We start from the raw sequence: 27,320 nt of genomic DNA, 5'->3' as shown, positions 1-27,320 counted from the left end.
GGTTGTCTCCTGTTTCCTTCCTTGCAACCAGCCAGAGAGAGTCGAATGCATCCTAGACAGACGGTTTCACGAAGACTTTGTGACGAATCAAGCAAGTCAACGAATACCTCGTCCGATTCTTGTCTTCGTCGCCTATCTGTCCGGACAACGTGCTTCTCGGTCTGGGCATTCTTGAGCTACGCTGTAGAGCCTCCAGGAATCAAAAAAGTCGAATGTTCTATGAACGGAGTACGTATTCGTACATGCATGGGACAGATGTCTGCTCTGCCCTGCCAACCACCCGCCGTGAACCCGACACGATCCCGGCGGCAGCGTACAGGGAGCTGTCCCCTTGTGTCCTCTCCGAGCCGGGGTGACTGAAGGTATTATCGATCCTGTGTCCCAGACTACGGAGTACATGCCATGGGAACGGCCGAGCTTGAGTCTGATCAGGTCTATTCATTTTGATCACGCACTCCTGAACAGCATGCGAGTGCCTGTCATTTCAAAATCTCCTTCGTTGCTTTGTCTCTCCGACGTGGATCGGTCTCGGACAATCTTACGGCGGCCTTATTACCGACCAAGTCTCCTATGCAGTGTGCTTTTGGTAAGCTCACAATCGCCTGGATCTGGCAGATGGACCGAACCGGGGACCAGACTTGGCTTGGTGAAAACGCAGAGTTATTGTAATGGGACAGTTACCCTCGAAACAATTCATCAACAGCAATACTCGGGAGTGGCAGTCATCCGGCGTCCGCTGACCAGAAGTCATCAGATGCCCGAGCCTCGACTCCTAGACACGCAACCAGCCATCTGTTTACACACTCTGCAGCCACTTCTCGAAGCCCCATCCTGCCGACGGAAAAGGAATTATGAGACATGGCATGAGCCAGAATAACGTTGTCGTTGCTGGTCGCCGTTGTGCTCATTAGCTCACTAGCCAAGGAATCTCGTCCTGCAGTCGTCTCCAAAGTTCGATGGCGGCGGCCCCGGGTTTAATTTTAAGACCTCGACTCGCTACCGAGGCTGCCGATAGTCTATAGAGGAGGGCCCAGCTTTCTCAGTCGCCCAACCAATTCGCGTGCCCTACGCAAAGCCTCCTGCCTATCCGCGCTCGTCTGTTCGTCGGGATCGCTCTCTTCCAAAGTCAAATCCGGCTGATCGTCTGGAGAAGCACGTTCTGTCCTCGTTGTTCGGCACCTCTTGCATGGCAGGCCAAAGGCTGGTGGCGTTTACTTGAAAGCTTCCATCATTTCAGCCGATGTTGAGAACTCGCAGCCCCGGGCAACGAAGACATGCAGGACACATGAGAGAGAGGCTGGGCTCAGTGCCATGGTGCAGCAATTGGATGGCGGGTGCAGCTGAGGCCTGAGGGGGAGGCCGTACCGCATCGGTAACAAGAACCTTGACGGCGGACGACGCAGTGCGATATTCGAGTAGTCCATACCGCTGTGCTACTCCGCATGAAGAAAGAAACAAGCCCCCCCGAGTATGATTACCACCAAAGAGGGTGTGCGGCCAAGGGGAAATGGACGATGGACGCCACCCAACGACACTAATCCCAATGGGCGATTCCTTCAAAGGGTTCAATTCAGGATCAAGAGAGACAATGGCGAAATCCCCCGGGGCCGTGGACCATGCATGTCGTACAGTTGTACCGAGAACGAGAGAGCAGGCCATCAATTGCTGGAGGACCGAGAAAATGACATCGGCGGAAACGAAGGCGTCTCTCATCTCCCGTTTTACCATCCGGTCTTTTGGGTTGGGTTCATGCAGCACGCGGGCTTGGACCAGAGTTCAGCAACAGGACGGCGGACAACGAACGAACGAACGACTGCTGTGCGCTCCCTAGAGATGGCAGTAGCGATCTCCGGGCCATCCCATCGTCATCCCAAAGCTGCCCATCCAATTCCATGCAGCCCAAAACCCTCAATCCTCATTCCCATTCCCCCCTTCTCGTCTTTTCTCTGCACACACCCCCTTCCCCTGGATCCCTGACCCTGAACCCCTGGAGCCAGAGAATTCTAGCAGGGCGAACCAGGGAAAACCCGCAGAGCAAAGAGGCAAGGCAGCTGTGCAGGTATGCTGGCAGCGGGCCGACCAGGCTGTGAAGTCACAAGTCAAAGGAACGGTGGTGGGCTGGCTCGACTTTTTGCGTGAAGCGCTGCGTCAAGCCCACTCTTCTCAGCAACTATTGCTTGGTCTCTCCACTCTCCTAATAAAAATAGGCCCTGCGACTGGGTGTTGGAACCAGGGAAGTGCGTCGATGCGAGAGAGAAAGCAGACCAGACTCCAGAGTCTCAAGCCAGACCATCAGCAGGAACAGGAAAACTGGCCCAACAAGGACGCGGGACGCGGGACGCGGGATGTAGAAGTGAGGAGAGAATCAGAGGCAAAGCAGAGAGCAGAGGAGCAGAGGCCTTTCATATTTTCTCTCCTTGAACTCTGGAGACTGGATACCTGGACTGGCCCTGCTCACGTTCTTTCTGACATGCCCCTGTTTGGTCGACGGGGACCCTCACACTTGGCTGGCCTGCGTTAGACTTAGCCGTGCCTTTTTTTTGGGCTCTCTTCTCTCTCTCCCTCTCTCAGTCTCTGCCTTGCCTAATTCCTTACTGATCGGATCGCCTCCTCCTTTCCACATTCCCACCCGCCCACCGTTCGCTCCAAGTCTCCAACCTCTCGTTGTCTGCTTCGCCGACCCTCGCTGTTACTGTCATCATTTGTTGCATATCACTTCGTGTCGTGCCCATCCATCCCACGACTTGACTCCGTTCCTGTTTATTCACTCGTTCTCATATCCTAATACCCCAGTTTCCATCACTACCCATCGCATCGCATCGGCGAACCCCCCCCTGGCTCGCCCGCTTGTCCATCGTCTCTGGCCTTGTACAGCCCGGGTCCAGCTTTTTTGCATCTCTTTGCGTTTGGATAAAAAAAGTTTGAATGAGATCATACGGCTTCTGGTTTCACGCCCTCGCATACGCTCTATAGACTAATACTTGTCTCATCGCCTTCTCGACTGTTCGCCGTCTCATTCTGTCTTGTTGGAAAGACTCCTTTGGTAAGTCATCGTCAAGCCATTCCTCTTGTCCTCCCTCATTCCTCAGCCCACCGGCCCAGGCCTATACATAGCTGCGCTCCCCCTTCGGATTCGCGACATCGCGGCGCGCGAGAGCGGGAGAAGCATTGCATTGTTGTTGAGAGCCCAGGTCCATCGCTAAGGCTGCTGGCGGCTACCATTTCCGCAGTACTCTCATTCCCCATCTTCCCGTCTCCTCGGTCCCACGAGTGGCCACATACCTAGCTCAGTCGCATACTGGAGACACTCTTGCGATACCTCGCACACGCGCACAAGTCAACCGACGACGGATCGCAGTTGCAGCTGACATTCTGGATTCGTTCCGCTACGCAGTATCTCCTCGCTTACCGCACTTTGGTGTCACACTCCGCACCGAGTACTGACGCGAGCCACAAACAAAGCCCTCCCGAATCTCAGCTATCTGTCGTCATCCCACATCGGCTGACCCGCCTCGTATCGCTTTTTTTTTTCTGCACTGCGGCCCCAGCCCGAGGCGAAGGACAGCCCCGAAGGATTTATCCTTACGAAGCCCGCTTCTCGAACTACTCGGCGTGTAAACGCGCAACGTTTCTGTCCCGCTGGGAAATACGAATAGCGGTTCATCCATATGCCTAGATTCTCCGTCTCTTTCGGCAGGCGGCGATCGACCGTCAACTCGGAAGAGTTCCATGATGAGCCAGTAGAGACAACGACCAAGGAAAGGCCGACATCCTTCCGTGTCTTAGAAAGGACTGAAGTTGGAGCTGGAGCAGGACAAAAGTCATTTGATGGTGGACACAGGCTGCTCAAGGCAACCACGATGGCAATTCCTCCCAAGCAATACTCGGACTTGTCTCTCGAGGACAACAACATATTTGCTGACGTGAAGAACAACCGGTATGTGCATCCGTCCCATTTTCCTTGAATCACATTTCCATTTCAGAACACATTCTTGGCCCTGATGGGCAGAAGGAGGTGGGATTGAGAAAGCAAGAAAAGCGAGACCTGGAAAGCAAGCAGAAAAAAAGAGGGTTGGCATGCATTCCACAGCGGCATGTCTCGGACTCAGCGGCGGATTGTTGCCCTGCTAGTGGTCTTTTTCTTGCTGTCTCGATTTCCCTCCCTCCCCTGTCTGCAATTCATTTCAGGGCCATTGCAAGGATTGTGTCTAACGTCGACTGACTCAGCTTAAGGGGAAGTGGGTCATCTAATACCACCAAAACAACCTCGACAGATACTTCTTCGCGCCACAGCAACGTCTCAACCACACCGTCTTCGGCTGACCTCGGCCACCAAGGGGCTCAGGAAGAATGGAAACCCTCGATTAGAAAATCACAGACCGAAGTTCCAGCTCCCAAGCACAGCTCTGGTGGGTTCCTAAGCAAAGCCGGCAGAACCTTTTCCTTTGGCGGTCAAAAGAAGAATCAAGTTCCCGTCGACGATCATCCTCTACCTCCTCCGCCCTTGCCTCCCCAGCAGGCGTCGCTGGAGGACGACCATAATACCCGCAGACCACGAGGTTTGACAGATTCTACCGACAGAACCGCCACGCCTCCCAAGCTCAGCGAGGAGGACTTCGCCCTCGACTTTGGTAGTAATTTTGGTAATATGTTCAAAGGGTCAGGATTCGACAAAAGAGCTAGCCAAATGACGCTTCCCGGCAACGACAAGTCCAACATGGGACCTCGGTCCCTCACAACAAACCGAGTCAACCAACCCCAGCCGTCGCCCATCAAGATTGACAGGTCCATCAAAGTCGAGGCATCACCTTATTCATGGAGCAGCCAACATTCTAATGATAATCTGCTGCACTCCGGCTCCAACTCTCCCCCAGCCACTGCACCGCCGCCAGTGCCTCGACATGGCTCACCACTGGCCTTCCGCAACAATGTGCCATCCGACATCATCGAAGACGAAGATGCGAACCTATTGAAGGACTCGGTGGCAGCTAGTCGATTTCTTGGCGGTTCCAGTCAGCCTAGCAACCCGTCTCCACCTGGCAGATTCCGCAGAAATGAAGATGCATTCTCGACAGCGTGGGATGCAACGGACAGCAAGAAGGAGGAGGAGAACATGTTCGATAATAGCAGAGCACAACCGCCCAAGCCGCCCGCGAACACGCAGCGCTACACATCCAACAACAACAACAACCACGGCCCGCCCCGAAACAAAGTCATGACTCCCGCCGAGTTCGAAAAGTACCGTCGAGACAAGGAACGCGATGACAACACCAGCGAGACGGTTAAGGCATCCGACGACAACCGCGATGATGATGAGGACCAGTATGACGACGACGAGGATGACATTGAAAAGGCGAAGCTAGCAGCCAAGCAGAGGAAGAAGCAGGAGGCTCACATGGCCGTCTACCGACAGCAGATGATGAAGGTTACGGGCGAGAACCCCATGGCCGGCCCTTCCGGACATGCCACCCGACCAAACCTGTCCGTGTCGCTCAGCACCCCGAACCTCGGAAACCTGGCCGTCCCCGCGGGTCCACTGACTGGAAGATCTGACGGTTCCGAAGGAGAGGAGGATGAAGAAGTGCCTCTTGCCATCCTGGCTGCACACGGATTCCCGAACAAAAACAAGCCGCCTGCCCGACTCCTAAACATGGCTTCAAACCCCGATCTACGTTCATCCGCTCAGAACCAGCCCCAGCCTGCGAGACCGGGGTCGAGCATGGGCGAGGGAACAGGGCCGAGAGGAACAAGTGGTGGGCATCTTCCCGCATTTGCGAGGAAGCTCCCGCAGGATCCGTTCTTAGGTGCAGGTCTCATCAACGGACCTCCACGCGAGTCTCTTACGTTTGGTGGAGGCTCTCCGGCTCCCGGTGCCCAGCAGCCAGGTGTCGTGGGCGGCCTTGTCGGTGTAATTGCTGGCGAAGAACGAGCCCGGGCCATGCGCAGGGGTAGCCCCAACGTCGAGGCCAACGTCGACCCCTTCACGGGAGCACCGGTTGGCCCTGGCAACGGGGTTCCGGCCTCCATGGTATACAGCAACATGAACGGAATGAACGGCGGAATGGGAGGCATGGGTGGTATGGGAGGCATGCCGCAGATGCAGCAAATGCAACAGATGCAACAAATGCAGCAGATGCAGGGAATGCCGGGAATGCCTCAGATGCCTCAAATGCCCCAGATGATGCTTACACCAGGAGACCAGGCACAGATTCAAATGACCCAGCAGATGCAGCAGTTTATGCAGATGCAGATGCAGTTCATGCAAATGATGGCGACTCCGGGTGGTCAGAACATGAACGCCATGAACGCCATGAACGGAATGAATGGCATGCAAAGACCGATGAGCCATGTTGGGACACCCTCCGTCCACGACAGCCAGCGCCAGTCTTACTTCGGAGATTCCATGCTGGAGCCCCCTCGACTTGACCCCCGAACGAGGACCATGAGCATGGTGCAACCCAGCTCCTCTTCATGGATCCAACCTCCCGGAGGAGGATTCGCTCCATCTATTCACGGAGGCATGGGCGGTGTTGGTGGGTACGCACCCAGTATTCACGCCCAAGGTGCCGGGTATGCCCCCTCGATCGCACCCTCGGAACGCAGCAACGTGGGCTTACCAGGCCGTTACAGACCCGTAACGCAGCAAGCGCCCCAGTTGGACTCTGGCCGACGCATGTCGGTCATGTCGGGAGCCATGGGATGGGACCAGCCTCCCAAGGTCGTTCAGCAGCAAGAGAATAAGTTGCCCGACAAGTCCAACAACAACTCGGACGATGACGACGAAGAGGGATGGGCTGCGATGAAGGCCAAGAAGGAGAAGAAGAGGGGACTGTGGAGGACGAAGAAGAGCATTGGCAGCGAAATTGGAGCGCTCATCTCATGAGGGTACACAAAATGACGAAGCCACATGGTTAAAAGGAGGATGAGAGAAAGAGATGGGAAATCGGAACACGACGAAACAAAAAAAAAGACTGGACATATTACCAAAAGGAACACAGACACACACACATCACGCAACTCATCTAAGGCGTGTTTGGGTTCGCTTTTTCGATCTAGGGTTTGGTGTAGGGTATTTATTCGGCGCACCCTCATCAAGTGTACATTCTGGGAGAAATCTGTTTGCCGGGCGTCGCTGCGGGAGTGAAAGAGCAAGATGAAAGGACTTGGATATTGTTTACAAAGTCATGATAGACAGCTCTTGGTGCCATAATCAACTAATGTTGGAGAAAAAATGACTATGAAGACGAGCCCTCCGTTTTAACGATGCGATGATTATGTTTGCGAAGTGTTTGGTGTATTACCTACCTACCTACTCAGGAGCCCCAAGTATTTTCACTCTTATCAATGTGATCACTCAATTGTTTGATGTGTGTGTACAAATGGCAAGTAAATTTCAATGGGTCAATCTCTATCCACGATAGACCCTTGGTATGATTTCTCCAGTTTCTTTTTGTTTATCCTTTTTCGGATTCTTTTACTTTTTTCCAGTAAGCGTCTAAAAACCAAAGGGTTCCCCCCGTCCTTTTCATTCAACTCGAGATGCAGCCCTTACTCCATCTTGCCCGTGGCCCAGGCCCTGCGCTTGGCGCCGAGCTCGACGGCAGCCAGACCCCAATCCTCGCCGTGGTTGTGGCCGCCAGAGGTAAGTCCGGCCCGGGCCTGAGCCTGCTCGTCGCTGAGGACGGTGAGGACACCAAAGATGACGGGGATGCCCGTGTCGAGGCCCACGCGCATGAGGCCCTGGGAGACGGCGTCGGCAATGTACTCAAAGTGCATCGTCTCGCCCTTGATGAGGACGCCGACGGCAATGATGGCGTCAAAGGGCAGCGCGGTTTCGGTGGGAAGGGAGGTCAGGTCCGTGGTCGAGGCGCCGAGGAGGTCGCCGGCCGAGGTGCCGGTGCCGGATTGTGCGGATTGGACTTGGGAGGCTTGGTAGAGTCTGTGGGAAGGAATTGTCAGCCAAAGGTAGCTAGCTACTGCTGGGTTTTTGGATTGCGAAGAGCGGAAGTTCCGAAGCCCCGCGGTCAGTCTTGCGTGTTGCGACCTGCTTGCCTGCCGTTTGACTCACCTCTGGACGGAGATGGGGAGCTCCCAAGCTCCCGGGACGGACTGGACGACAATGTTGGAATCCTTTACGCCACAGGCGAGGAGCTTCTCCTTGGCGCCCTTGACGAGGGGCTCGATGATGGACGAGTTCCAGCGGGCGTGGACGATACCAATGCGCAGGGCGCTGCCGTCGTGCTGTTGCGGGGTAGGTCCCTTGATGTCGGACATTTTGAAGTTGAGTGGTTGGTGGTTGTGAAGAGGAGGGGTATCAAGACGTTTGGTGTAGGTTCGTGGGTGAGGTGGTCTTTCGCGACAGGTTGACAGCTCGGTTTTGGCGGGGGTGGTTTGAAGATGGCAAGTAGTGGGATGGACAGCAATGCTTTCGGGAGCTGGGAAGAGCTACGTAAGGTGCGGGTTTGGCTTAGGAATCGCTTGTAGTGTATTACGGGATAGCAAGGCGGGCGGGCTTCCAGGAACGAGGACCTTGCGATGCGGGGCAACAACGGTTTGAGGTGCTTGCGTGCCTTGCACCTGCGAGTGGAGGGGAGCTGCGGGGCTCGGCGCCCTGGCAAACCTGGGAATCTGCAGGAAGCAGGCAGGGCAACCTTCCGTTACGGTTTACCTTAGCTTTGGCACGGCCGGCGCTGCTCTGACCAGAGCTCTCTGCTCCAACTGCGACCAGCTGGCGAGCCACTGCTTTCTTGGATGGGCAATGACCTACTTACACGCTTCCTTCCTCTGTCTGCTGTTAGGTACGTCTCTTGCCTTCCTCTCAAGTTCAGATCCGGCAGGTTTTTCTTCTCTTCGTAACACTGTAGTCTTTATAATTCTCATTGCCGCTACTCTCACGTCTTTGTGTAGACCTTGTCCTTCGCCATCTAGAAATATTTCCTCTCTTTACGGGGGCACCTGCTCTGTCTTCCATGCTTGCATCGGTCTCATTGAACCCCAGATTCGTGTAGAATGTCAATATCTCAACTATCTCAGGCCACAGTCCGCCAGCTTGGATCGTCTGCCGTCATCCCATCCCCTGTATCACTTGTCAAGGAACTCGTGGAAAATGCTATTGACGCCAATGCAAACAACGTCGAGATCAGGATATCGGCAAACGCAATAGACAACATCCAGGTCAGAGATAACGGTCACGGCATCTGCTTTGAAGACTACGATGCTCTTGGACGCTGGTCACATACCAGTAAGCTCCGGACATTTGATGAGCTTCAGTGCAAGGGAGGCCAGACACTTGGGTTTCGCGGCGATGCCTTGGCAAGCGTGAACGCCATCTCGAAGCTCACCATCACAACGAGAACGATTCAAGATCAGGTGGCAACACTGCTGGTACTCAACCCCAAAGGCGGCGGTGTAACGAACAAGAAGCATGTTTCGGGCTCCGTTGGGACGACCATCGACGTCTCAGACTTGTTTGCCAACATTCCGGTTCGCAGGCAACAAATTCAGAAGGAGAGCAAGAAAGCATACGCTCAGGTCAGGGACCTTCTTCAGGTGTACGCACTTACTCGACCGCACCTTAGGCTTTCCTTGAAAGTCATGAAAAACGACAAGCTCTCATGGTCTTATGCGCCAGGCAAAGGCGTCGGCGTCCGAGAGGCAGTTCTCCAAGTATTCGGCTCCGAGCTGGTTTCACAGTGCGTCTAGAAAACGTTCAGTGGAACTACACCTGCGATCTCAGCAACGGAACCGGGGAGACCAGACACGCCAGCATCTATCATGAGACTTGAGGCTTTTGTACCGAGGGCTGATGCCGATCCCGTGAAAGTGTCTGGCAAAGGCTACTTCATCTCCGTTGACTCGAGGCCCATGACTACAGCGAGGGGTACAATGAAGAAGCTTGTCGATACTTACAAACAACACTTACGCAGCTGTGTCGTTCTCGCCGGTTCTTCCAAGTCCATTTCCAAGCCTTTCATACGCTTGAATGTCGAATGCATTCTCGGAAGCTACGATCCTAACGTAACCACGGCCAAAGACGAGGTCATCTTTGCAAACGAGCCCAAATTGCTAGCCCTGTTCGAGGACATGTGCAAGGAGATATACCAACCAACCGAGCCCGAACCAGTGGTTGAAGTTGTCACCGAAAATCTCCAAACTTCGAACCAGCAAGCTAGACACCAGACTCCAGATCTTCTCCCAGACGATGACGAAGAAGACTATGACCTCCTTCAAGACTTGGCATCGGTCGAGGAAATGAGTTCTGAAAGAGCACCAACCGGCCTGGTTTCTCCTGAGAGTGGACAGCAGATGCCAGGATCTCCCAACAGAGAGCCTGTACACGGCTGGAGAAGTGCACTTGAGGCGATGGAGGGTTCAAGCGATCCCACTTGGGTGAACCACGACTTGAGAAATGTTGGCAATGGCATCATCGTGGACAGGTCCTCTCTCTCAAACTTGGGGCAACCGCAAATCAGCCGACAGGCCGAGGAAGACACCCAGGAACCAATACTCACCCAAACCCTCCTTCGAACTGGTTGGGAGGTGAACATGGCTCGAGATGAGACTGCAAGCCCAGATGGTCAAACGCAACCGATTCTTTTGGGCCCTCCCAGTACGGGCATACACGAGTTCATACAGTCACAGATGGAAGAGCAGACCCAACGGGAGGAACCAAATCCATGGTCTCTGGCAAAAATAGCGGCTGGACAACGTTCTACTCACCGCGAAGACATGCTTGGCCTTCGACTCACAGGCGAGCATAGCGACAGCAATCTGGGTGGCACAGCTTCTCGCCAGCAAGACCATATCTCTGTGATAGCAGAGCTCATGCAGGAAGCCGATGAAGTAATGAGCCGGAGTATCGAAGACCAAAGACATTCCCAGCAGCAGCAATCTCAACGCCTTTGGGTACCTGCTGCAGCAAGGGAGGAAATATACGATCCAGATAACTTTGAGCCACCGATCCTACAACACCCTGCCGCCCCACCAACTAGTTATCAGATTCCAAGACACCAAGAACCGCGAGAAATTTCAAGAGATGAGGAAGCATTCCATTCATCCATTACTGGACACGACAATGAAGACCTAGATGTGATGCCGCAGAGAGGCCCAGGCGTTCGCCGACGCATCGGTGCCAAGACGCCGTATCCCTTTGCGAATCTTGATCAGAGCAGTGTGCTTGGCACACCTCCTATGTCTTCTAGTCCGTTGCGCAAGCCATTCCGGGTGCCTGCCCGCATCGAACAAGGCAGAGACCTTCATGTACGACCAGCACTACCAAGGCCCACCCAGGCCACTCGGAGATTTGAGCCTCACAGGGCAGACGGACTGAGACAAATCAAACTTGCCGTCGACACCCGAAGAGAGAGGCAGCAACTAAGGCTAGAGGATACGTCGACTTATTGCCCTCCTTCGGTGGGGGCGAGACCGGATGACATCTATGATGGTTTCGAGAAGACAAGGAAGTCAAAGCATCACTACCAGCAAGCCAGCCCAGAGCCAAATGAGAGACAGATGTTGGAGAGACTGAACGCTCTACGCCACAGAACTGAAGAAGAATATGGAGAGATTGCAGAGGACGAGCGAGGTAGATCGCTCTCTAGGAGAGCTACGACTACCCTGCCGGACATGTCTCCTCGAAGATACCTGAAGAAGAGACTAGCATCTAGGTCTAGGTCGAGAACCAAGGTACACAAAAGGATGAGATCGGAGATGCTCCCATTTGAGAAGCTGTTCTCAGAGCCCCATACTCAGACATGGCCACTTACACTTGATCTACAAGATCTGCGGAAGCAGGTTACAGATGCATCTAACTATGATCTCTATATCACCAGAGGCATCCAGGAAGTGGCGTTTCACATGGGAAAGAATGAAATGGAGAACATCAGCAACAAGCTTCAAGAAATCGTGGGCGCTTGGGTGTATGAGAAGCATGGAGTTGAAGTGGAGCTTGAGATTGATACTGGGGCATTGTGTGAAGAAGGAGATGTGGGAGTATGATGAGATAAGTCACTTTGCTTCATAGAGTGCGTTTTGTCGTTCGAGGGCCAGGTGTAGGTTGCGTCTACAAGGCGGCTTTGCTATGAGAGGAGTTATTATTATCTGCATGCAGGGCTGTTACTTACTTCATATAGATAAGGACCGCCACATGTTCACTTCAATGGACGCATCTCTGCCTTAAATACTCCTTGCTCGGCTCGCAGTCTCGTCTACCGTGCGTAGCTATCTCACGCTTCACTCTGGATCTGTGTCACCTCTTACTTCCAAGAACTTGCTCAAAGTTGGAACTCTTGGAAAAGCCTACGTGCAGACGATAATCCTTGGAACCTTCGTTTGTCTCCGCCCCATAAAGCTTCATGCCTACCTGGTCTAATGATAGGGCTCGCTTCTAAAAAGACGTCGAGAAGTCTAGGACTAGCTCGGTAGACACGGCGGGCTGTGGGGGGTGAGAGTACCTATCATCCTATCATGCTGGAAATATATGCATTCGTCACGTTTGTATATTTGGCACGTTAAGTAGGGACCCAGTAGTTTGCAAAACAAGTATGTATATATATGGAGAATGGGGATGCCCCGACTTCCAGAACCAATCTTCACGGCCGATTGGAACTAGCGATTGTAACGTAGGAAATTGCAGTATATCTTGCCCGGACAGCAAGATACTTGATCACTCAGGGCAGAGGTAGTGAAGTTGAACCGACACCATGTATGCCTTCCTAAGGGTACGTCACTTCATTGCGAAAGCAGCGGGGGAAAAAAAGGCTGGATGGGAAAAGGGGGTGTGGAGGGGTGGCGCTGCCGATCAGAGACAGGCAGCGATGATACGGGAGTCCACAAAACCCGGCCGCTTGGATGAGTACACGTACTTGAACGTATACAGGCAAGACAGGTATTCCTTTAAACCTCTGTGGGACTGGGATTGAACTCTTTTCCCGCGTTGAACGCGTCGTTATCGGGTTAAAAAAGGGGACTCGGCTGGCCTAAGATGATGATTTGCCTTGATGCCAAATCCCATATGTATTATCGTCACGGCCTCAGAAGGGATGGGAGTTTACCATCGTCGATCCCACGATAGTAGACTTCGCAGTGGTATACATGAGTGCCTTCCAGCCGGACCGTTTCCCCGAGTATGGAACGTCGGTGAGAGGCTGGGAGGTCTTTCTATCCCCTCCATGGTGCAGCACAGCAACGGGTGGGGATCGAGGAAGAAGACAGCATCGTATTCCTGCTGCACCGGTGCCTACCTACTATCCAAGCTGGTGTGTAAAGGCCGGGAACTTGTTCTTCTGCAGCAACTTTCGGGGCCTACTGTAATTAACCACACCGTTCGTGCGCATGTGAGGCGAGCCCGGTGACGGCGCCCCACAGGCTCCGGCTTCATGGCGTCTTCCTGTCTCACATTAGGTTCCCGCGAGGATAGGGCTGGGCTGGCCTGGAAACGGTGTAGGTGCTTGCGTGAGACATAGAAGACGGCTACAGGACAGAGGCCAAGACTGGCCATTTCCCGGAAGAAGCTATGCAGTGGCGGGCAAGGCGAGCACGCGGAGTGAGGCATGGGGACCACGATGTTGACTTGGAGCCATACTCCTCTGCACTGGGCCAAGGTAGCATCTACAAAGCCCGCACACTGCCAGTATCGACGGCTGAAATCCGGCCCGTGAAACACAGGTTTGCACCCATCTGTAAACATCCTAACATACCATAATACGGACGGCCATCAAGTGAGAAGAAAGCCCATAGACCTGCGTTGTTGAGCAAGGAGGTGGCAGTAAACTAGCAACAGACCGCGAAGTCAAGCGGAATGATATGATGTCGGCTTCGTCGTCGTCCGGGACGGCGGCAGCAATGGGCAAGTGGGGCTGAAGAACGTCGTTCGGACAGCATGATGACACTGAAGCCAGCGGTGCAAAATTATGCATACGTGCCGGGTAAAGAGCCTCCAGGCCGAAGTCTGGAGCAAATATTAAAGGTTGCCGAAAATAGCTACAGCCAAAGTAAGCGAGACATATGGAGACCGGCTTGTGCAGAAGTTCGTATTAGGGACGCGAAGGAATCTGATTCCTATTTGCTGTCGCCGCAGGTGGTGGAGGGAAAGGCGGTATGATTGGGTTAGTCAACTTGCGAGTTATCGCAGTTGGCGGATGACGGGTTCTGGCGAAGAGAGTCAATGTTTCACTACCAAAGTTTGACGTACGTTTGCTTGGGCTACTTACGCAAGCACGGCAAGGTTGGCAAGGTTAGGTCGTAAGGCAGGTCCTACATGCCCAGACAATCGAGTTGTTGACTTGTTCCTAGTTTTTGAGATGATCGATCTAGCCTCTATGCACGGATAAAGGTTGAGTTTGGGCATCGCATTGAGTCTGGAATATCATGCTGCCATGCAATCCGAGTCGATTCTCTTTTTGCAGAGACGGGTGATGATGTTATGAGTATGTACGAGTATAGGTACGATGGCTATGGCCAAGGGTGTGTTGTGCGAATGAAGTGTCGAGTTGTGCAACTGGGGGTATAATGACCAGATGCTATACATGGAGAACCCGTCAATCATGATTGAAGGCTGGTCTGCTGGGATTGGAGCGTCGCACACGGTGCCGCGGGTTGGACGATCCTCTGCGATGCATGTGGGCTACTTGCTCAGTGCCTTGGAAATTGCTATTGCCAGAGACATTCAGATCTCGATCGGTGGTTTTGTCGTTTTTGCGCCTCTTCCCATAGCGACTACTGACGATGATGCCAGGATTAATGCTCATTTAGTAGGTGGTATGGAGAATCTAGTTGGATGCTTGCCAACAAATTGCACAGACAATGAGGATTCGACAGGTACTGTATCGATCGGTGGTCCGGGTTTCGTCTGAAGTCATAGTTCCGTACTGCCACATTTATGTTTAGTTGATGATCCTGGCAACTTGGCCCATGCGCGCGACTCTCCTCATCTCCGTCCAAATTGTTTCCCGAAGGCGAACAATGTGTCGGTAATCGGAGGGGGAGACGAGGATGAGGGCAGAAATTTATTGGCCAGGCGTGCCATGTGCCTGTTACCGTACTGTAGCATTGTACGGATACGCATATTAGAAGATTACCATTCTTGATGTAGTGAAGTACCAACAGAGTCCGTTCAAAAGCAGAAGACAGACGAACTAGCCTCCGATGCACACTGCAAGCACGGGGGGCTGGATATGCCCGTATGCAAGTCACGAAAGCGATTGAATTGCCATCTCAGGCCTGAAGGGTGCTTGGGCTCAGCGTGTGTGTCATTGCCCTGGTACTGCCTTGCTCTGCTCTTCTCGGCTCTGCGTTAGCTCACGGCACGTTATGACACTGCTGGGCCACTTGATTTTTAACAGATGTGGTTTTGGTGATAAGCGGAGGACGGTGTCTTACTTGCCAGTACTCCGTACTACCTAAATTATATCGAAGTTGGCATGTTATCTCCGTGTGAGACGGTCCCATTGATTGCGCGACGGATGACATTAGACACATCCAAGTCAGAAACAAGGTCTCACGCCAGCTATTGGTGTTGAAATGGATCGAGGTGAGCTGGATTTGCGGAATTCCATCGGCACGTCATAGGGTGGCAGTCTTGGTTTCAGGCCGGGCGCTAGACAAGCACTGCCATTGGGAAACCTTCTTCCCCTCGCCCTTGTCTTGACTTATGTACCGGCCCCCGTCGTCTGTCTCCTTGGGACGAGCCTAGGTTCGAGCGAGGTTTGCGCTGGAGACGGATAGATGGTGTGTATACGGAGTAGTTATTCGAATGGTGCGTAGTTGGAGAGTGACCCTGCGTGAGGCCACTTCAGTTATTCGTAGCCAGAAGAGAAAAGAAGGGGTCCAGGGTTTTCATGGCGGCGAAGCGAAGAATACGTAGTAGAGAGCGGACAAGCCATGTCTGGGCCTTGTTAGTCGGCTGGGCGACGAGACGAATTGAGCAAATGGTCGGGTGGGCTCGCCGTGACATGTAGAAAATAGTGGCAGTAGTGGGCAGACAAAGTACAGAATATCGATAGCCCAGGGACCGAAGAGAGTACGCAGTATGTATCCGTAATAAAGGTGACCAATTTTCTCAGGTCGCTCCCACCTTTTGGCTGACCTGACCTGAATTGAAATGGGTACGAACAGAGATGGGCCAGACGGGCGAGGTAGGAGGAACGGGGCTCGGCTGCGCCTTACTGAGTGGGGAACTGCACATCCATAGCCTGGCTGGGGGTGTCCAACGGGCAGCCAACCGGCAACTTTGAATGCGCCCGGGGACCCCTTGGGTTTGTGGCTTTTTGGGGAAAGAAAAATGTGGATGGATGGATTAATGGGGAGGGAGTGGAAGGAACTCAGCACACTCAGTTCCTTCTTGAGAAGGAAACGGGAACCCAGCGAGCAGGCACCCAGCAAACTACCTACCCCCTGACAAGAAGGTGCTGAGAAAAGGTACTTGCTCCGAAGTACCTTCCATTCTCCCAATTGATACGAATACATCGGGAAAAGTACTTTGAAGTTCGAACCTCCCGCTCCTATCCCATCAAGTCTCTCGCGGCCTCGCCCCGGATCATGCTGAGCAACTGGGCTGCCCCTAGCAGCTGGCCAGCGCACTGATGAATCCTCAATGGCCGACAGCACCGAGAACCGAAGGCGAAGTGAACCTCCACTGGAATCATTCCATCGTCTTACATACAACGTGTGAGCTGTCCGTGGCACGGGAGGGCGGCAGGGCGACAAGGGCCACCAAGGGCGAGTTAACGTGCAGACACAAGACCCGAGAAGTTAGAACATGAAGTGAGAATGCTCAGCCACAGTCCATCTTGCAGTAGAATCGTTTCCGTGTCGCACCTCAGCTCTTTTGCCTGCATCCCAGACGCAAAGTTCCCTGAATTGAACCTACGCAGTAATTACTAACCGTAGGTCTGGGTCAATTCTGCTTGTCTTGTGCTGAGCTGGTCGACCGATCCGCACCTCACAGGCTCACCTTGACAGGGCATGGGCTTGAACGGGCATGGACAGGGGGTCTACGAGATACATGCGCCAAAGTCACTTTTCGCAAAAGAAGGACGAGAAACCAGAGAAGGATCCCTGGTATCCGTACTCTTACCAAGTACCTGCTCCCCTGGCCTCACTCCAACTCTTCCATTGAGCTGCTCTCCCGCGCAACAACATCCCGTCTTTCCTGCCTGCACCTGCACCGCCGACACCACCACCACACACACGCCGCTCAGTCAGACAGAGACACACACCCACTCAGGCAACATTCCTCCCTCTCCCCTCTTCGAATTTTTCATTCTTCCATAGCACAGGCCAACCCGACACGCGATCAACACATCGACGGCAACGAGCCAAACCCGTACGGATACTGGAAGGAAAATAATTTGACAAAAGGCGAGCAAGGTCGAGATCACGATATCGCGCCAACGAATCGAGGAACGGAATCACGGCGACAATACGATACGAGGCGACCGCTGCAGTACCCCCAAGATGCCGGGATTCTAGCACACCACTCCCGTGTTCCTCTTCTTTGCCTCAGTGCGTCTTTCGTTCACCCCACGCCGTCCCTCCTGCCTCCGGAGCAGCCTTCGACTACACGCCAGGCGGGACGCCTGTCCGAAACATGCGAATGCCTCCATCTGCTTCTCCACGAGACCTACCCCATCCCGAGAGCCTTCCAAGACATGCAGTGATAGCCCACCCTGGACGTGGAAAGCGCGTCCCTTCGCTGTCATTCCAACCCGTCAAGTCTTCACACTTGTTGTCGAGGCAGAACACTCGCTCGCCTCTTCAAGGATCCCGATATCCTTCATCACACTCGCTCACGATGGATCGCAGCCATGGTCGTCGACTGTTGCCATTGCCATCTCGAACCCGTAGATCTGCTGTGGACTCCTTCGGCGCGCTGCTCACCATCATTCTCGCCTGCCTGCTGATAAGGCCTGCCTACGCAGTCCTGATCCCTTTCGACAACTGCCTGCCTGACAGCTACCGAAACTTCGACCCCTTGCCGCTGCAATGGAGCCCCGTATACGTAGACGCTCGCTTCGATACCGAAAACCCAGATCACCTTCTTCAAATCATCGTATGGGGCAATGTATCTGGCTCTCTTTACAAGGTGGATCTGCCTGTTAAAGGCTCTCCGCTGTGGAATGATTCTAGCAGCACGGATGGCAAAATCCTTGACTACACGAAAGAAGGGAACAAAGTCACAACTCTTGCCAGCAAGGTCAATTTCTTGACCTACGAGCCATTCAGCAACGTCTCGAGTTTCTGCAACTACAGCCTGGTCAATGGGTCGTGTCCTCTCCCCCCCGTCTTCAACGACACGGCCATGTAAGTATCCCTCAAGGCAATCTTGCTGCACGTCGACTGACATCTTACCAGTACCAACCCGTACGGGATTTTGCCCTCTGTAAATATTACGACCAAGATGGAATCGTCCTATGCATTTACGTCGCTAGCCGCGACATTGCAAGTCATATACGGCGACGACTCTGCCAAACATATCGCATGTGCCTCCGCCACTGTAACCCCAGACCTGGGAAGTCTTCGCGATCTTCTGCGTTATCTGCCGCTTGTGGTTCTTCTCTTCGTAGGATTTGCAACCATGTTCGCCTCCGTTTTCAGTCCGTGGGGTTCGACCGACATCTTTCACTGGACGACAAATTATGGCCGAGACGCTGATCTGTTGCGATTGGTGACACCGGGATTTGGAGACTGCCTCCAGTACATTCAATTTGTGGCTCTCACCGGAGGGCTGACTCTCAACTATCCCGGATTCTACCAACCAGTCGTCAGTCAGGTGGGTTGGTCTGCGCTGATGTTCAACGAGAGCTTCGTTAGCAAGTCCCCAGGCTGGCAATCGATTCAAGACGGTATTTACGTCACCAATGGCACCTACGGACTGCACCAGTACGCACAAATGGTGGGCATGACCGATGTCGAAGACATTTGGGCGGGAACGATGGTCTGGGTCTGCGTCATCGTCGCGGCTCTTTTCGTCCTCATTCAAATCGGCTTCTTCTTCCGCTGGGTGCTTCGGTTTATCAGCGATACCCCTGAAGAGGACCTCCGTGCTAAGAACATTCCGTTCTCTGTGGGTAATGTCGTGCGTGTCGTCTTCAACTACCTCCTGCTGCCTATTGTTGCACTGTCAACATTTCAACTGGTGGTTGCCAGTCAGTCACGCGAGTTTGCTGTTGCTCTAGCTGTCATCACCCTTCTCATGTTGGTATGCTTTGCCGCATGGCTCCTTTATCTGATCTTTAGGACCCGACCAAGAGCTGTCCTATTCGATGATTTGCCGACTGTGTTGCTCTATGGGCCTCTTTACAACACCTATTCGGACGAGGCAGCGGCCTTTGCGTTGATTCCTGTCACGCTGACGTTCATCCGCGGCATCGCGATTGGCGCCGTACAACCTGTTGGCATCGCACAAATTGTTTTGCTTGCTATTTGTGAAGTCGTTCATCTCCTGACCCTTCACGCTTTCAGGCCGTTCCAGTCTCCGACATCTATGAACGCCTACCATACGCTTTTCTCTGCTTTGCGGTTCACCACCGTTATGCTCATGGTGGCGTTCGTGCCGCAAATGGGTGTTACAGAGGGTCCCAAAGGATGGATTGGCTACACCATCCTACTTATTCACGCCTGTGTTTTAGTTCTTGGATTCTTCCTGAACGCACTGCAAACGATAATTGAGGTAACTGCGCGACTAATGGGTGCTGGAGGCGACGACACGCGGGGTCTGCAACGCGGTGGGCTGTCAAAGATATTTGGTATGCGACAGCTGCAACGTCGTACCTCTCGAAGGGAGAATGGTCCTTCACGGGCAAGCCAACTGTCGACCACGGGCATGCTGGACGCCGATGAAAATTCAAAGACTGGATATGTAATGCGGGGCGGCAGACTGAGAAGCGAGTCGGCAGGAAGTGGTTTCCTCCTCCGAAGCCAGCAACGGAGCTCTTCCGCACTAGACAGTATCGATCCGTATACCGGTCAAGTCCGTAACTTCGACAGTGGTAGCAACTTTACCCCGACAACGCCAGGTGAAGTTAGCACCTTCTCGTTCTTGCCGTCACCTGCTGCAGCCACACGACCTCCTGCTGCCGTCACCGTCGAATCTGCTGATCCTTACTATCGACCTCCGCGACGTCGTGGCGACACTCTCAATGGATCATCCACGTCCCTTCCTCACCGAGCGTCCGTCGCCGATTCTCGACGTTACAGTCAAGGGGGAGCACATCTTGCCGATGCTACGGCAGACTTGGAAGCACAACTATCAAGGGGCCCGACACCCGCCCCCCAAGCCATTAACTTGACCCCGAGAGCGGACTACTCGACAAGAGAGGTGGATTTCTACTACGGCGTTCGAGGACCAGCCCTCAACTCGGAGGGCATCGGTCGTAAACTGAGGACTGGCCCTGCCGATCCGACCAAACCAATGGCCACCGCCGCAGGATGGTTCCGCACCATGTTTGGGGGTAAGACAAAGGAGAAGGGCAAAGGATTCGAAGTTGTACGAAGCTCGCGAATGCCACCGGCCATGCGTGCAGCCGCCGACGCAGAGTACGACGCTGAGCCCCCACCAGAAGGAATCCCGGTAGCCATGGGTGTTTTGAGAAACGGGCCCATTGAATCAGACGACGATGAACCGAAGAACAAAGCGGCACGAAAACGCCCCGAAAATGCAGAAAACTCGGAAAACCTGCTCAACGATGATGGCGTCTCGGTCGTTTCGGTCGAATCGGAGATCGAAGAGATCGTACTACAGAAAGTGTCTGATGCACCACCAACCTTGCCAGGTATCGCAAGTTCTGGCAGCTTCAAACTGCCCAGCCGGGTTCCTTCCAAGGCAAGCCGGTCAGCTTCACAGAAACACAGGCGCCAATCCACGGAGTCGGACATCCCCGAAATACCTCGCAAGAGCTCAAAGAGAGATTCTGGCATGGGCCGGGGGCACTCTCCAACCCCTTCGTTCAACCTTATACCGCCAACGTCGCCCGCTGGGCCATTAAATGGCGAGCCTTCAGGAAGCACGACAGCACAGGGTAGCCTTACTTCGTCCCCAAATCCCGGGCGACTTCCCTTTGAGCGGACAGAATCTCATCAAAAACGACTCTCTTCTAACGGTTCATCCCTGGAAGAGTTCAACATTCGTAGGACGCCAAGTACCGAGCGGCCAACCAGCTATGGGGTAGTCGCGCAGCACAGCATCAGCAGGGTCGATCCTGGCTCTGATCAGCAGGTCGACTTACTAGGGACTTCTGCTGAGCTCGTCGACGAGCGAGGGCCCTCCAGCAGGAGCTCGTCGGCAGGAGGCAGAGGTCAGTGACGCAGCACGTCACTCTACCCGACGCGCACTTTCCTTTTAATTATATTTTGTTTTAAATAGGTCACTTAATGTCATTTCAGGGTGGCCTATGAGTCTAATTGTACACGATGTATAAATCCACAAGAGGGGTAACCTAATTCCTCTGTGCAGAGCAAGCGGGATATGGTCGGGAACGGAGTACGGTTGGTACAATTGGCCTTGGGTGCTTATTAGCGACGGCGTCTTAAAAACTGGACCAGGCTGGTATCTGATGAGCGGCCTGTCATTCTTATCATCGAGAATCTCATTACTTTACGGACGATGGCGGGGCCGAGAATTATATCTAGTTATGACACTGCCTCCATCGAGCTCAGTCCCAGATCACCAACTTAATGAATGCCTTTTTTTCCCATTTGCTAGTAGTGTATTGTATTTCCGTAGACTTGGACTTTCAGATCCCGTACACCATGAAGCTGGGTATCGTTGGGCTATGACGGTGCGGAACAGCCGGCCTTCTCGGTTTCGGGCACACCGGACTGAGGTGGTCTGTTGCGGTTACACCACGCATAATTCAGTATTTTACTGAGCCAAAAAGGTTCAAGTTCCTCCACGTTTGATAATCAATGGTAAAGACCCGTGTACCACATGGTGGAGAGAGGTACTGGACCTAAGTTGTTCACCTTTCAACTCTAGCGACGGTGAGGGTCGGTGAGTGAGAGGTTTTCGGTGTCGAGTAACCCCGCCATCGTCATGGCGTTATCGATAAGATTACAACACTGCGATAACAATTTTTTCGACTGGCCCAGTTTGAACCCATCATTGCGACTCTGCCTTGCCTAATGAGTCCAGCTCACTCCTCACTCCTCACTCTCATCACTCGATTAGATTCCTTACAACAAATTCATGAAAAATTCATAATTCTTTCGTTTAGAACCATTGCATTCTTCTTCTGCCAAACATCACATTCATCACCACAAAATGGCGCCAGCCCGCCCCAACAAGAAGTCAAAAAAGAGAACGCAAAAGAAGCCCGCCAACGCGGCACACAAGCTCGTCGAAGCCGCTACAAAACTGACAGAAGGCGACTTGGAGAGCGCCTACTCGGCTGGCAAGGAGGCCCTCGATGTAACGGGCGAAGGCGGCGATTATGAGCTGGCGGCATTGAACCTCCTGGGCCAAATCAGCGTCGAGATGGGCGAGGTGGACGAGGCGAGGGCGTACTTCTTGCGCGCTGTCGAGCTGGACCCGGAGGGCGCCCTCGACGAGCGCATAGGCGGCGGGCCGGAAAAATTCCTCTGGCTCGCGCAGCTCAGCGAGGAGGGAGGACAGGACAGCGTCAACTGGTTCGACAAGGGCGCGCAGTCGCTGCGGGGCCAGATCCAGGCGCTTGTGGACCTTGACAAGCGCAGCGCCGAGCAGGACTCTGCGCTGGACGAGAAGAAGCAGAAGCTCGGCGGGACGCTGTGCGCCGTGGCGGAGGTGTACATGACGGACCTGTCGTGGGAGGCGGACGCGGAGCAGAGGTGCGAGGCGCTCGTCACCGAGGCCGGCTTGGTCGCGCCCGACTCGGCGGAGACGTGGCAGACGGTGGCCAACGTGCGGATATCGCAGGAGAAAATTGACGAGGCGAAAGCGGCGCTGGCGAGGAGTCTGGAGCTGTGGGTCGACTTGCCACCGCTGGATCCCAACGTGCCGGCGTTCCCTACGCGCATCAGCCTGGTGCGGCTGCTGCTCGAGGTGGAGATGGAGCAGGAGGCGATTGAGGTCCTTGAGAGGCTCGTCGGCGACGACGACGAGAGCGTCGAGGCGTGGTATCTCGGCGGGTGGGCTCTGTTTATTGCCGGCGACAAGGTCAAGGCCAAGGGCGAGGCGGCGCAGCTGGGCGAGGACGAGGAGGACTGGAAGGTTACGTGGGATACGGCACGGCGGTGGTTGATGCGCTGCTTGAAGCTGTACGAGGCGCAAGAGTACGAGGATGAGAGGCTGGGCGAGCACGCCAAGGAGCTGTTTGCTTCTATCAACAAGGAGCTTGGCGAGCCCCCGGCCGGCGCAGAGGATGAGGAGTATGACGATGGATGGGAAGATGCTGGTAGTGACGGTGACGAGGCGATGGAAGAGTAAATGACATGGCATGGTTGGCACTTCATATAAGACAACGTTGATGATAAACGTTATGACCACTGGGAAGTTTCCCTTCGTCAACTGGGATTTGGGAGTTTGGAGTTTGGTACTGGGAAAAAGTTGTCAAAAGTCATGAGGTTCCTCTTTCTCCGTAAGAGGATCCGTTCGTCGAGGCATATAGATGAGGGTTGAGAGCCAGAAATCGCAACCATTTTTCTTCTTAGATTGCCCCTTTCCAACAAAAAGAAAAAAGAAAAAAACGCCGAGTAAATGCACTGAATTTGTTTTCCTCCACGACGGATACTATACCGCCTCGACCTTGAGCTTCTCGACACCCTCCGCAAGGCTCCCTTCATCCTCTTCATCAAAGTCAGCCTTGCCAGCGAGACCTCGCTCCCACAGCTGCCTCCCCGACAACTTGACGGGCTCCTTGACCTTGGCCTTCTTCAGCTCGGCGAGGCGTTCCTCCTCCTCCTTCTCCTTCAACTCCTTCATCTCCTTGAAGAAATCGTCACGCCACTTTAGGAACGTCTCGGGCGTCACGGGTGTTCCGTGGAATTTCTTGTTCTCCTCGCGCTCGGCGGCCGCGGCCCGCTCCTCCTTCTCCTTCTCCTTCTGCTGCTTGCGCTCCTCGACGAGCATCTCTGCGGCCTCCTTCAGCGCCGACACGAGAGAGAAGACCATGGCCATGCCCAGATTCTCCTGAATCGTCTCCTCAAGGCCCTTGAGGAGCTGGTCCTTGTCGTCCGCGACGCTGAACCACTCGTAGGGCGCCGCATCACGCACGGATTGCAGGTCGAGGGTGGGTGGCTCGTCGGGGTATGCGTCTGGGTATCGGACCTGGAGGAACATTGTTGGCGGGTCCTCCTCTTCGCCGGGGATGTCAAGGGCGATTTGTATTCTGAACTCTGTCTCTGAGATGTCTATATGATCCGGGGTTTAGTGGATGGGCTGGCTCAAGGTGGCATGGTGGGGTAATTGTACCGGTGATCTCATCTGGGAAGATGGATTCGAGCACCTCGCGCTCTTCGACTTGTTCTTCGCGCCCCATCTTGAGTTGTCTGTGTCTTCCAGGAGACTTCTGGAAGCTTGGGGCAATGCGCTGGTTGCTGTTTTGTAACTACAAGATGCTGTTGAAGATGTAGCTAGCGGCTCGAAGATGGCCGTTGATGGCAGAGAGGTACGTACATGCACAGTGGTGGGGTGGTGAGTTGAATCCAGCTTAGCGTTGTTCTGACCGCCCGGCAATTCAAATAAAAATTTCAGAAATTCCCTAAGCAATTGCGACTGCTATAGGTTCCCACCCGTGCAGTCCAGTCGCTTTGCTTCCTTTGTACGCCGAGAAAACGTTCACACTTTGCGATCGATTATCCCGGCTGTCCACCACAACCACAACAGCCAGCCAATTCCTCACAATGGCTTCCACCGGCGTCAAGAGAAAGAGTGCCCCTGCCGCTGGCAAGGGCGCTTCCGACGGAAAGTTCAACAAGAAGGCCAAGGTCGATTCGAAGAAGAAGGCCCAGCCCGTCGAGACCCCCGAGGAAGATGATGAGGATAACTTTGATGATTCTGAGGACTCGGACGACGGTGGCGTCCAGCTTACTCCTCGCGACCGGGCCCAGCAGGCTCAGGCCAAGGGCATGAAGGATGGCGCCAATGGTGCCAGCAAGAACACGAATTTTAACCAAGAGAGAGGTAAGGAACCTATGCGATGCATTGCCTGGCCGGTGGAAGCTTGCAATTGTACTAACTGTGAGAATTGCAACAGGCCAAAACTCGAGAGAGTCCCATGCCATCCAGAAAAAGCTCGCCCTGGAGCGCAAGATGGCCAAGCCCCTCGCCGACGAACTCGCCCGAACCAAGAAGATCTGGGAGAGGTTGCGGAGAAAGTCCCACGTTCCGTCCGAGGAGCGAAAGCAGCTAGTCGACGAGCTCTTCACCATCATCACCGGCCGCGTCAAGGAATTCGTCCTCAAGCACGACGCCACGCGCGCTGTCCAGACCGCCCTCAAGTACGCCACGGCTACGCAACGGAAACAGATCACCCGCGAGCTGCAGGGTACCTACACCCAGCTTGCTGAGAGTCGATATGCCAAGTTCCTTATCGCCAAGATGGTGGTGCAGGCCGACGGCGAGATTAAGGACCTCATCATCCCCGAGTTTTACGGCAAGGTGCGGAAGTTGATCAACCACCCCGAGGCTTCATGGATTTTGGACGACATCTACAGACAAATTGCGACGAAGGAGCAGAAGGCCATCCTTCTGAGAGAATGGTACGGACCCGAGTTTGCTCTCTTGGAGCGCAGCAAGGATGAGAAGCCGACTTCAGACCTGGCGACGATCCTCGAGCAGAACCCCAGCAAGAAGGCCTACATCCTCAAGAGTCTCAACGACATGATCAACTCGCTGGTCCAGAAAAAGATGACCGGTTTCACAATGCTTCACGACGCCATGCTACAGTACTTCCTCAACGTCGAGCCTGGTACGGAGAACTTCAACCTGTTTGTTGAGATGATCAAGGACGACGAGGAGGGTGACCTGCTGAAGAATATGGCCTTCACCCGCTCTGGATCCCGATTGGTGTCTCTTCTTCTGGCCCATGGTTCCTCCAAGGACCGCAGAAACCTGCTCAAGGCATACAAGGACAACTTCGTGCTGATGTCGGGTGACGCCAATGCTCACATTGTGATTCTCACCGCTTTCGATGTCATTGACGACACGAAGATGTCATCAAAGGCTATCTTCCCCGAGCTGATTGGCGACGAGAAAGAGAAGGCGACAGACAATATCGTTGTTTCAACATCAAATCCCTTCGCGAAGGCCACGCTTCTGTACTTGCTGGAGGGCCAGACCCGGGCTCTTTTCCCTGACAATATGAGCGATGATCTTACGATTCTCAAGGAGGTCCATGCCATTCGCGAGACCACTAGTAAGAAGGATGCCGAGATAAGAAGGAAGGAGCTGATTGCTGTTATGTCGCCTGCGCTCATAACAGCCGTTGTTGAAGCTGCACCGGTTTTGGTCGCAGACCCTTTCGGGTGCCAGCTGGTTGCGGACGTTCTGCTTTCTGCGGAGGGCGACAAGACAGCAGCTCTTGAGGCCGTAGCAGCAGTCGCTGAGGGCGACCCCAGCGCCGAGCCCATGGAGGTGGAAGGTGTCCCTACGCCTGTTCACGTCTCGCGGACAGCGTTCGGAGGTCGGTTGATCAAGACGCTCATTGCGGGAGGCAGGTTCAATAAGGAGACCGGCAAGGTCGAGCTCGCCGAGCCACCATTGAAGTTCGCTGATGTTCTGTACCCGATTGTCAAGGACTATATCATGGACTGGGCCACGGGCCCGAGCTCCTTTGTCGTTCTCAACATGCTGGAAGCCGAGGACTTCAGCCACGCCTCTGAGCTGAAGAAAACGCTCAAGAAGCACAAGAAGGACCTTCAAAAGGCCGCCACTGAAGAGACGGCCGAGCAGAAGGAGGCCAAGGAGGCCAGGGCCCAGAAGGATAGCGAGAATAGCGAGAAGGGTGCCAAGAAGGGTAAGAAGGGTGCTAAGAAGGCAGACAGGCCCGTAGGCAACCTTGGCAGCAAGCTTCTGTTGGAGAAGTTGTAAGCGATATCGTATAAAACGTAACCGGACTGGCGAGCAAAAAGTTCTTCCCAATATTTTGAAATACCCACACAGGCGTGGCAGTCTGACTACCTGGTGTGTCGATGGCGTGCAATAGGTTTAGCTGGGGTGGTGGCATTAATAGATGGAGTATGGTTTGGCTGGTTTCTGATTCAAAGCTTTTGGGCGTTGCCCGTCCATCGAGCCGTGATCTTTCTCTTCTTCATCGCAACCGTCCTTGACTGAGATCTAGCCGCGCATCTGAGCCTTTCCCGTCGGCTAGGGGCCACCCGTCAATGTCGGTCACTGTCTTGGTCCG

The 27,320-nt window shown here is 54.0% G+C and overlaps 7 protein-coding genes across 7 annotated transcripts; 5 read left to right on the top strand and 2 right to left on the bottom strand.

Moving 5' to 3' along the window:
* Positions 1-3,668: 3,668 nt before the first annotated feature.
* BDP55DRAFT_548388 (uncharacterized protein) lies at positions 3,669-6,883 on the top strand (the record flags this gene model as incomplete). The annotated part of the gene is made up of 2 exons (XM_060568834.1): positions 3,669-3,937; positions 4,294-6,883. The coding sequence occupies 2 exons, from the start codon at positions 3,669-3,671 to the stop codon at positions 6,881-6,883; spliced, it is 2,859 nt and encodes a 952-aa protein (XP_060431902.1).
* Positions 6,884-7,548: 665 nt separating this feature from the next.
* Positions 7,549-8,274, bottom strand: BDP55DRAFT_726596 (6,7-dimethyl-8-ribityllumazine synthase; the record flags this gene model as incomplete). Its single annotated transcript, XM_060579168.1, has 2 exons — positions 7,549-7,939; positions 8,069-8,274. 2 exons carry the CDS (start codon positions 8,272-8,274, stop codon positions 7,549-7,551), a joined length of 597 nt encoding a protein of 198 aa, XP_060431901.1.
* Positions 8,275-9,009: 735 nt separating this feature from the next.
* BDP55DRAFT_548105 (uncharacterized protein) lies at positions 9,010-11,997 on the top strand (the record flags this gene model as incomplete). The annotated part of the gene is made up of 3 exons (XM_060568810.1): positions 9,010-9,645; positions 9,703-10,369; positions 10,490-11,997. 3 exons carry the CDS (start codon positions 9,010-9,012, stop codon positions 11,995-11,997), a joined length of 2,811 nt encoding a protein of 936 aa, XP_060431900.1.
* A 5,794-nt stretch (positions 11,998-17,791) lies between these two features.
* On the top strand, positions 17,792-21,301 carry BDP55DRAFT_548028 (uncharacterized protein; the record flags this gene model as incomplete). Its single annotated transcript, XM_060568802.1, has 2 exons — positions 17,792-18,300; positions 18,352-21,301. 2 exons carry the CDS (start codon positions 17,792-17,794, stop codon positions 21,299-21,301), a joined length of 3,459 nt encoding a protein of 1,152 aa, XP_060431899.1.
* Positions 21,302-21,837: 536 nt separating this feature from the next.
* Positions 21,838-23,553, top strand: BDP55DRAFT_60030 (uncharacterized protein). The gene has a single exon (XM_060571045.1). It carries the CDS (start codon positions 22,259-22,261, stop codon positions 23,399-23,401), a length of 1,143 nt encoding a protein of 380 aa, XP_060431898.1. The 5' UTR covers positions 21,838-22,258; the 3' UTR covers positions 23,402-23,553.
* Positions 23,554-23,704: 151 nt separating this feature from the next.
* On the bottom strand, positions 23,705-24,452 carry BDP55DRAFT_629809 (RWD domain-containing protein 1; the record flags this gene model as incomplete). The annotated part of the gene is made up of 2 exons (XM_060572067.1): positions 23,705-24,324; positions 24,386-24,452. The coding sequence occupies 2 exons, from the start codon at positions 24,450-24,452 to the stop codon at positions 23,705-23,707; spliced, it is 687 nt and encodes a 228-aa protein (XP_060431897.1).
* A 235-nt stretch (positions 24,453-24,687) lies between these two features.
* On the top strand, positions 24,688-27,204 carry BDP55DRAFT_578569 (CPL domain-containing protein). The gene is made up of 2 exons (XM_060570801.1): positions 24,688-25,096; positions 25,170-27,204. Exons 1-2 carry the CDS (start codon positions 24,817-24,819, stop codon positions 27,002-27,004), a joined length of 2,115 nt encoding a protein of 704 aa, XP_060431896.1. The 5' UTR covers positions 24,688-24,816; the 3' UTR covers positions 27,005-27,204.
* The last annotated feature ends 116 nt before the right edge of the window (positions 27,205-27,320 follow it).

The sequence above is a fragment of the Colletotrichum godetiae genome (genome assembly GCF_030913485.1).
Source record: "Colletotrichum godetiae strain CBS 193.32 chromosome Unknown BDP55scaffold_12, whole genome shotgun sequence".
NCBI lineage: Eukaryota > Fungi > Ascomycota > Sordariomycetes > Glomerellales > Glomerellaceae > Colletotrichum > Colletotrichum godetiae.
Note: the sequence above shows the minus strand (reverse complement) of the source record. Positions and strands in the feature narration are given on the sequence as shown.